The 10,904-nt window shown below is 38.9% G+C and overlaps 1 protein-coding gene across 1 annotated transcript; it reads left to right on the plus strand.

Moving 5' to 3' along the window:
• The first annotated feature begins 1,158 nt into the window (after positions 1–1,158).
• On the plus strand, positions 1,159–5,194 carry LOC107700548 (glutamine synthetase-like). The gene is made up of 7 exons (XM_016502247.1): positions 1,159–1,271; positions 2,805–2,989; positions 3,071–3,232; positions 3,320–3,466; positions 3,558–3,685; positions 3,830–4,029; positions 4,176–5,194. The coding sequence occupies exons 2-7, from the start codon at positions 2,824–2,826 to the stop codon at positions 4,486–4,488; spliced, it is 1,116 nt and encodes a 371-aa protein (XP_016357733.1). The 5' UTR covers positions 1,159–1,271; positions 2,805–2,823; the 3' UTR covers positions 4,489–5,194.
• Positions 5,195–10,904: the final 5,710 nt, after the last annotated feature.

Below are 10,904 nucleotides of genomic sequence, written 5' to 3' on the forward strand. Positions count from 1 at the left end.
GGGAATGTCACCATGACACCTGAGGTAGCCTACAGTGTCCTTGGAAAGTTGACCCACATGATTGTTAAATAAAATTTTTAAAAAATGTGTTGACAACCTTTCTGTGCCCTTGCTAAAGACACTAGCCTGATACTTCACTTTAGCACCTCTGCAGTGTAGGGAAATTTGAATATGGTGGTTCCGACAAATACCGGAAAATAGTTTCAGGATTCATTCATGATCATTCAAATTTAGAATTATCTCACTTTGATTTATGGAATTGTAATATACCAATACTAAACCAATACTAAATATACCCAGGACCTGGATAAAAAAAAATTAAATTATTGCCAAATTGTTTTATTTTACTTGCAGGATGAAATGTAAAGACACTTCGAAACAACACACAAAAAAAAGTTTAAGCATTGTACATCATACAATATGTAAAAGAGGTAACAAAGTTGGGAAAGGATTACAAATACAAAATTCTATAAAATATCTTTAAAAGTCTGTCTCAGAGTGTTAGTGTAAGATAAGTAAATTTGATATAGCAATGATTGGATTAGCTATTTGTGCTATCATGTTGTCAGAAACCCTGGTCTGGTTAAGATAATTATTTCGTTTATGGGTACGAGTTTCTTTTTCTTGCATTTTTTAAAACCACATGCCTTTAAGGCTGCATTTAATCATAACTAATAGGCTATCTTGGTTAAGCCATAAGAAGATCTAGATATCATCTTGCAAGAATGAATGAACAATATAAACTATTTGCCAAGAAAATGAACATTATTTTACACCACATGGGGGCATTTAACATCTCGTGAAGCACTCTCTCTCACACACATATGAATGCTTCGTTTATTTGGATTTGCTGACAGTTGAAATATTGTGAAACATAATGTTCTTAAACTCCCGTTAAAACAGCCTGGAATATTGTGACTTTACTTCGCTGGGACAAACTTCTTTATCGCTCTATCAAGAAGAGCAAGACCAACACCAAAGAGGACTATTCGTACGCAAATGTCCCCTCGCCGAAGCTGAAGGCGTGCCTCCACTACTGGAACCCTGGCCAATGATGAAGCCGCGTGGCCCTTCAATCACCTGAGAACAAACAGATCACGCTTCTCGCTGACCAATCACACGCGCCGGGATCCTGCCACCACGCATATAAATCAGGCTGACAGCCGAAACTCTTGGTCAGAGAATGAGAGAATACCAAACACAGAATAATCAGCCAAACAACTGGACCTGCCAGTCCGATATCATACATTTTAATTTCTGTTGGTATCCAGGTACGTAACTTGTTTTATTTATCAGAATGTCTGCCCGCGTGTGTGTGTGTGTGTGTGTGTGTGTGTGTGTGTGTGTGTGTGTTAATATGGAATTATGCAACTGCATTCTTTTGTTGTTAGTGGGTTAATTTTAAACAAAATTGACTTGTTTTATGAAATCACTGTTGTTTATCAATACTTCACGCTGTGATGTAACACTGCCGCGCTGTAACCATGGCTACCGGCTATCTGTCGCTGGGGATGCGCGAGCTATGCTTGCAGCTACTTTGACGTGTTTGTAAAGCAGCGATGATGCTTTTTGCGTTGACCTACTGATTTGTGCGATCAATACTGATGGCGGGGTTCCATACTGATCGAACAACCCTTTTACAAGTGAATGCGAAGAGAATTCCCAATGCAGTTTACAAAGCACATGGTGTGGTCTTTCCCAACACCTTTTAAACCCGATTTGTAAGGGTGCTTTCACACCTGTAGATCGATTGCTTTGTTCCGAAACAGGGATTAAAATTATTACAATGTTGCTTTTTATTCTTGGTGCGGTTCGCTTTCAAATGGGAAAGTTTTTAAACGGACCAAATTTGTTAATACAAGTCACGCGCGAGTAAACTGTTCTCTCATTGGTCAAAGTTCCACGGGTTATTTTCCGGGATTCCACTGAGCTGGCATCTGTCAAGGATGGAACGACAACAGCTTCGCTGGCTTATTGTTGTTGTTTTTTTTTGTTTTTTTTTAGCTGTGCTTTTATTAATTTATCATTTTGAGCAGGAGTCCAGGATTCATCGGGAAACGGGAAATTAAATGCACCTACTAGGAAGAGCAATAAGATGGCATTATAAAATGAAAAAGTGCGCTTTTTTTATTTTGAATGGCGAAGACGTGCTCACCCACAGACATCCACTGGTTCATTTTGAATTTGTTGTATTAGCAAAACAACAAAGCTATTGCTTTTCACGGAGCTTACGTAATTACCCATTATACATTGTGATATAGCCTGGTTCGTTGGTCCGTTAGATCGATTGCTTTCTCACTACAACCGAACCTCTCCAGAGTTCGTTTTCAATCGAGCCGAGACCACCTCGTTCAGGCGATCTCGGACCGATTGTTTTGGCGCGGATCCGGGCGCGATTGCCGTGTTCACATATGCCCAAACGAACCGAGCTAAGGGGGGAAACGCGCCAGGATCCGAAACAACGGGCCAGGTGTGAACGCACCCTAAGGCTCAAGTACCTCTTCGTAGACACAAACCAGCAGTTTTATCTTGGTTGTCTGATTTGACGTTTTAATATGCCATACTAAATCACTAGTTGGGAATAAAAGGTTTATAATTCCAGGCAATGTTTTTTTTTTTATTATTATTATTATTTGTAGTAGTAGGCTTCTGTGTTTGATGAAATTAGCATGTTTGTTTGCGAACTGTCTTCTGTCCTAACTATTGGTCCTTGTGCTGAATGTATGTTTTGATGCTTATGCAAGTGACTTCATGCTTCATGTTTTACTTCGTAATGTTGACAAATCTGTTTTTCTCCTGTTTAGGGGTTTTATAGTAATAAAAATGGCCACGTCTGCCAGTGCTCAGTTGAGTAAAGTGGTAAAACGGCAGTATATGGAACTGCCTCAGGGAGACAAAGTACAAGCAATGTATATCTGGATCGACGGAACAGGAGAAGGTGTGCGATGCAAGACCAGGACACTGGACTCTGAGCCTAAAAGCATTGAAGGTAAGCTAGACAAAGCCACCTCAATCTGCATTGCAATTATATTTCCATTTAAGTTCTAATGGATCCTATTTCGTTATTCAGATCTTCCTGAGTGGAACTTTGATGGTTCCAGCACGTATCAGTCTGAAGGCTCCAACAGCGACATGTATCTCATCCCCTCTGCAATGTTCAGGGATCCTTTCCGCAAAGACCCCAACAAATTGGTCTTGTGTGAGGTGCTCAAGTACAACCAGAAACCTGCTGGTATGTTTGTTTGAGGATAAACATTGTCTATGTATGTTTGATTGAGGTTTGCTTGAAGACTTATAGCTTTTCTGGTCTTAAACACAGAAACCAACCATCGTCACAAATGTAAAAAGATAATGGAAATGGTAGATCATCAGAGCCCTTGGTTTGGCATGGAACAGGAGTACACCATCCTGGGTACCGATGGACATCCCTTTGGTTGGCCCTCCAATGGGTTCCCTGGTCCCCAAGGTAAGAACGGTCCCTTTACCGTCATAAACTGGCCATGTCAATGATGTTCTCAAGATGTCTGGTCCATAACATGCTGCTCCGATATCTGCAGGACCTTACTACTGTGGAGTTGGAGCAGATAAAGCTTATGGCAGAGACATTGTGGAGGCGCATTACAGATCCTGCCTCTATGCTGGTGTGATGATCTGTGGAACCAATGCTGAAGTTATGCCAGCTCAGGTAACCTTCATTCCAGTGTGTTCTGGAACAAACACTACAGTCGGCTATTAAGAGTATTAAGCCATCTAAGATTACCCTTTTGGAATGTGACCTCAATTCCTCCGTTATTTCTTGATTAGTTATAACGTGGCTTTTATATTCCAGTGGGAGTTCCAGATTGGCCCCTGTGAAGGCATCAACATGGGAGATCACTTGTGGGTAGCTCGTTTCATCTTGCACAGAGTTTGTGAAGATTTCGGTGTGGTAGCCTCATTTGATCCTAAGCCAATCCCAGGCAACTGGAATGGTGCTGGTTGCCACACTAACTTTAGCACCAAGGAAATGCGGGAAGATGGTGGGCTTAAGTAAGTATTAAAAGGTTGTTGTTGTTGTTGTTTTTTAAATTGGTGACAAATAAAAATCATAAATCCCTGGCTTGCTTTTATTCATGTTGTTTTTGTTTTTTTTTAAACCAGAGTATTAAATGATTGTTTTGTATATCCTTAACTAGATGCATTGAGGAGTGTATTGATAAGCTTGGAAAGAGGCACAACTACCACATCCGTGCCTATGATCCAAAGGGAGGCCTGGACAATGCTCGCAGACTGACTGGCCACCATGAAACCTCCAACATCCATGAGTTCTCTGCTGGTGTGGCGAACCGTGGCGCTAGCATCCGCATCCCACGAACCGTGGGACAAGAAAAGAAGGGTTACTTTGAGGATCGCCGCCCATCTGCCAACTGCGACCCCTATGCGGTCACAGAGGCCCTGATTCGCACATGTTTGCTAGATGAAGAGGGTGACGAACCTGTGGACTACTAAATCTCTTCTCCTGGACTGAACTTCCCTCCCCTGATTGCCGTACTTCCCTATTTTCTTTTTTTTTTAAATGGCCATAAAGCCAAATTAGTACTGTATCTTGTTTTCTATCAGGGTGGTTCTAACCTGGCATTTTAATATCGTTGAAGTTGACTGGTCAACTTAACATTTTAAGATTAAATCTGAAGTTAACCTTATCTGACTGGGGACACAGTATTGCAGGGCATGTCTTTACCCTGTTCTTATTTTTTTTTTCTGATTTTAATTGTTTCTTATGGAGTGGATGTTTAACGTTAGCATTGAAAGCTCTCTGATCCCATGACTCTACCTTTTGGTAGTTGAGATGGACTGAAACACGAGTCAAGTGCACAGAAGAACCTGGGGCTGCCAAGGCTAGACATCTAATTTCTTTTAAACCAATAGCTAGTTGTTGCGTATGTTGACTTGATGATTCAAGTATGTAATGTTTCAATGAGTCTTACTAACAGTGTATTAAATGGCAAATTTTGGTATCCATTTTGACTACACACTACGCTGTTCTTGTTGTGCGGTACACTTCACAGTCGAGGTCCAATAACTATCCTGTTTTTATACTTGTTGATCTGTTATTTGTCATGTTGTCTACTACTATGATGTAACTGCACCCGTTTTGGTAAAAACCTGAAGTTGCTAAAAAAAAAGAGTCATAAACATTTATTTTTACCACAAACTTGTCTTGTGTGCTTCCTCTTTACATTGGTGACATCTTGCTTGTGTACTTCCTGATTTGACGTGCTATTTTGGCATTACAAGATATCTAAATTGTTTTGAAAACACAGGGCAAGATGCGTATACTTGGACAAAACTATAAAAAAAAAAAACTCTAGATGGATTCCAGCTTGAGATTCACCTCTCAAGAATACAATCCACCCTTAGACCTATTTAACTAAAATCTTGGCATTATTAAACCCTAATTTTAATTTTTAAAAAGTAAGGTTTGATTAGCATATTTTCATCCCCATTGACGTATGTTCTTTTACACATAAACTAGCTTAATTTTGCTCAATATTACAGAAAACAATACTTCATTTATTCATTTTGCATCTTGCATGCCATGAATATGAATTTTAGACTTCTGCTCCTATGGCTCTGTGGTAGGGCAAATTAAGACTTAAAACCCTGTTAAGGGAACAAATCTATGCAGTGCATTAAGGATTTGTAAATTAATATCAGTCTCTATTTTTGCAAACAATTTTAACATGCAAATATCAGTGTTTCAAGGACGTGCAATTTTGTCAAACTTTCGTTTACTTCTAAATCACAGGTAAGATTACAATCATCTAGCGTAGCGTCAGTTCTGGCAGGTCACGTTAGTCAAGCTCGCATCAGCTGACTCTCAGCTGATCCCCATCAACCTATGGGAATACGACACCTAAGTATTCATATATAAGGTCCCGCAGTAGTATCAGCAGTTTTTGCATTGCTCAATAGCTAATTACCCTCCTCCATCCCCAACTCCTCCTCTGTCAGTTAGGATTCAGCCTTCTGATTCTCCTTGAATCAGACTAATTCTAAAATGTGTACATAACATTATTGAACTTTAACGATATCTGCAATACATTTATGTTGGTTCTGTTCTGTTTACCCTGGGGGGGTTATCGCTGCTCTCCCTGCTCTCATCCATGCTAGGCTGCATGGAGGCGCAGGGATTTCTTGCCCAGAACAGAACCATACCGCCAATCCAAACTGTATGCTAATTGTCAATCATCTTTAACGATAGTGGTCCTGACAGAATTAAAACACTGTTAAGGATACGGGTTATGAAAAGTAACTTATTTGTTTTTTAAATGTTCCATGTCCGAAATACAATTGTTATCGCTGTCACTTCTAAATCTGTTTATATCGCAAGCGTAGACGACAGTTCATAAACACATTTTTCTGCAGTGGAAACAGTTCCTTGGTATTACTATATTGGTCAACAGAGAGATTAAAATGTTTTCTTTCTGAAACATCGTATTGTGCAAAATATAAACAAACAGTTCAACCCCACATCGCTGGGATATTTGCTGAGTTTGCAGCTCAACTTTTGCAACATCATCGGCTAACTTCTTTTTATCTGTTTGCAAGGAGTCCATAAACACGATGCTTGCCAGCACGTTTAACAGTAAAGTCAAATTCACATTCACGTGATTTGTTGACACGCTATTTGTTGGCTCTCACATGGGAACAAAGGGGCGTCTCGGTTTCATTCTATGAAGTGCAGGAAAATCCCAGGAAGGGAATATACAAAAAATATTTACTTTATGTGTTTTTCTGCGAGGTGGGGGCAGGGTTAACAAGTTTGTTGTGGAACCTTTCACCTACATTCCCATGCGTGACAGACCGACAAGTTATATAGCTTTGTGATTGGCTCCCCAAAGCGACTTCCAACCAATCATAAATTAGAATGGTGTTTCTGTCCATTGCTTGGGAAAAGAAGTTGCTGGGCAATTGTTTCGTTATCTTTAGTCTGTCAAATTAATAAATTTATTTATTTTTAACTGCGGAGTTAAAATAGACTTTTTTTTTAAACCTAAAAGACTGTTCAGAAGAAAGTTTCTCTGAATCAACAGGTAAACTATGATGACCATTTACATTTAATATTTAATCAGCACATTTTGATATTGGAACATTTTCACACAGTTTAATTCTGTTGATACATTTCCTAAGGGTATCATCAACTTTGAGTTGTTTATTGTTTTGACATCAGGAATCTTAAAGTATGGTAACTTGATATAAAGACAAAGATATCATGAATTTAGTGTGGATGGTGAATGGTGAATAATTGCAAGGATAAAAGTGGCTTAAACATACAGGTTTAACTCAAATGAGCAATAAAATATACATGTTTTGGTTGATGGCAGAGTGATAACCCTTGTTTTCTCTGTAAATGCATAAATAAAAAATATTGACAATGTGATGTTTTTTTAATACAAATTAATTTATTTCAATTATTCAGTTCCATTTATTTACTGCCACAGATATTTCCATTTAAGTGCTGCTCATGGATAATCTGAGCATAATCAATGATTGTAGGTGTTGATAACAATGAAGCCTAAAGGAGATTATTTCTCGTTAGGCCAAATAATAGCACGGCTTGCATCTTCCATGGATCATGCCGAGAGAAGCACTTCAGGCTGCTGACCCAGTTTCCTTCCTGCCTAAAAAACAGCCAGTGAAGACAGTAACGTGTTTCAAAAAGATGAAGATGGTGATTTCTAATTGATCTTTTTGTCTGCTGTCTTATAACACAATGACTCCTCAACCAGATCTATGGACATATGCGTTTCTGCATGCATGCAATGTTGTTGCAATGTGCCACTGGCTATTAAGTGCTATGAACAAACAATACTATCATAAACAAATAGCAGTATGTGTTGGTTTAGCTTCTTCAGATGCTCCATATCTTTCCAAATGCCACTTGTGACCCTTAGATAACATGCTGTCTGAGACCTGCCACTCAACAATGGCTTGGAGGGGGATGATGCTCAGTTGCCATGGTGACCACCAGAATGCTCAGGCTGAACCGAGCTAGTTCTAGTGGGGAAAGGAAAAAACCATGGTTATGCAATCAGAAAGGAGACACAAACACCAGGTACAGGAAACAAAGCATTGAAATTAACCTCCAGTTAAATAATGACCTTTGTTACACTCAGAGTCAGGTATCAACAAATGGATTATCCAGTGCTTCAATAAGGGCATATTTATAAGCAACATACTCTTTTTCAGAAATAGTTTTGTTTGCAGCAGCTGGTATTATTCAGGAGACTGCATCAACTGCATCATTGGTGATCGATTGACAAGCACTTTTTCTTGCGCAAATGCTGCATGCTTTGGTTTGAGGTTATATAACGGCAATCACACCATTCTCATCTAAGGCTGTAACACATGTGTTTTGCAGTATTTCTTTGTTAAATACCCATGCTTGAGGTTTAGTGAATAGATGTAAATATATATGAGGCCACATATGGCAGGGAAAAACTAGAAATTTAATCAAAAAAGAATGAAAGTGATTATTTCCCAGAGGCTGAATAAACAGAGGGGGTAATGAAGCAAACTGAGGACTACAGACTGGGTTTGTGGACTGGTTGTGACCAGATCTTTGACTATGGCTGCCTGTAATCCTGTGAAAAGGCAGCGTGTTATCGGCGGTGGGAGAGGATAGGGTTCTGCTGTATGACTGAGCATATTCTTAATGTGGCCATTTATTCTATGCTGAGGAATTTGTGGAGCGGGGAGACTTGGTTTGTGCACACAGAACATTCATGCACACTAAGTACATAATGCAGATGCATGCACATGATCACATACTCTAATGCATTTGTATAACCTATATTAACAACGCAGTTGAAAAAAATACTTTATAATTGTTTTTTCATCAAAATGCATATATGTGTCATAATTGAATATTATAGAGTCTGGAAAAACTACTCAGAAAAACTATATCCAATATATATTTATATTTATTTAAAAATTAAATTGATTGATTTTGGAATTTCACAACCTGAACAACATTCAACATAAAATCAGCTCCACTGTACTACCATTCAAAAGTTTGGAGGCTGATTGATTGATTGATTGATAAAATTATAAAAACAAAATCTAACCGACCCCAAACTTTTACATTTATATTATATTTCAAATGTATGAAAAATTAAGAGGGCTGACATCTGGGAACTAAACCGCATCTGCCACCTGTGAAGAACAATGTGAATGATTTCATTTTGAAGATTCTGTGAAACCCAGTTCTTGTGTATAGCACTGGCTCAGAAGTCTGAAACATGTCCATTACTTCTTTATGCAAAGCCCCTACAAGGCCTGGAAACTTCCATGACTATTGTGTGAAAAGTGAGAACAACACCCCAGAGGTTGGAGCAACATTTGTGAAGCCTCATGGGACATAAATGCCCACAGCCACCCAAGCAGCTGCTAGTATGCTTAATTACAGCACTGGTTGCTGGCATCACAGCTGCACTAAAGATGGGGGGGGGACTGCAAAGCAGAAAGTGTTTATACTGTGAGTGTGAATGCATACTACCTTCTTTAATAATAATCAGCACCATAAGATTACATATGCTTCTCTGATTCTTTCCACACTCCAGCTCTATTCTCTGGATAGGTCTATATTATCTGGATGTTACTATTCCTGCATGTATAGTATGAACATGTTCTGTTCATAGATGTTACGTATATAACTATATATGTTAATAAAGAACCTTTATTTTTAAGAGTGTATGAAATATATTACATTATGCCAAAATTAACACTAGAACGGAATTCTACACAACAGGGTATGCCGTAGCTTACTTTTCTGAGTATGCTATGCGCTTGACTTGATCATCTGTTTCCAGTGTAGCAAACAAACAATGTAGGCTACTGCTACATTTTTAACATATTTTTCTTGACACAATTTCGGATCGACTGCCAAATATTGAAATTTGATTAAAAAATGGAAAAATAAGCATCCATATTTCCAAGTTTCACTTACTGAAATAAACATGCAATATGATGAAGTCATGTGACAACAACATAGCATTTTGTTTGAAATGCTGCGGAATTCAGTTTAGTTTCATGTTAATGGTAACCAATGTGTGCAGTATTCAGTAGTAAGCTAGTATTGTATTCAGAATTTAGCCAATCACTCTCTCTTTATTTCAGCACTCGTGCGTGACTGGGTCGGCCTCGTGGTGTGATTGGTGTGCAGCATAGATCCTCTTGGCCCTCAGATTCTCACCTGTCATGTGCTTAGCTCTAGCCTTTCTTTATGACACAGTGACACAGTTTTCACCTTCATACATACAGTAGCAATGCGAGCTGTTGTTCTAACATGAGAGTGCTCAAACATTCTTTGTGGGGTTTTCTGTGCTGATGAAAGGGGACAGCACAACTCAAGTCAATTGAAACAGCCAAGTCAGAATATAACATTGTTTTCTGGCAAATGTTGTGAACACTTCAGGCAGGTTTTTTTCAGCTTCACATGCACATGTTGAGCCATTGTTTTACACTTCTAGAGCATGTATGTTGTATGTACACTACCGACCAAAAGTTTGAGCTCAGTAAGATTTTTTTGTTTTTTAAAAAAATGATTTTATTCGGGCAGGATGCATGAAACTGGTCTATATACTGTATGTGACCCTGGACCACAAAACCAGTCATAAGTAGCACAGGTATATTTGTAGCAATAAATTACCCTTATGACTGGCTTTGTGGTCAACACAATGAAACTTATACCAACCCCAAACTTTTAAAAGGCATTGTATATGAGGTCAAGAGGGCAATGATGGGGGTCAGTTTTACCCCTGGGAGCAATATTGAGGTATAAATTCAAGGATTCTGTTAAAGTACTACAGAATTCAGACAGCTGGATGACCTTTGACCTGTGGGGAATCAGTGCTGATGAG

The sequence above is a fragment of the Sinocyclocheilus anshuiensis genome, unplaced genomic scaffold (assembly GCF_001515605.1).
Source record: "Sinocyclocheilus anshuiensis isolate Anshui unplaced genomic scaffold, SAMN03320099.WGS_v1.1 scaffold718, whole genome shotgun sequence".
NCBI classification, from domain to species: domain Eukaryota; kingdom Metazoa; phylum Chordata; class Actinopteri; order Cypriniformes; family Cyprinidae; genus Sinocyclocheilus; species Sinocyclocheilus anshuiensis.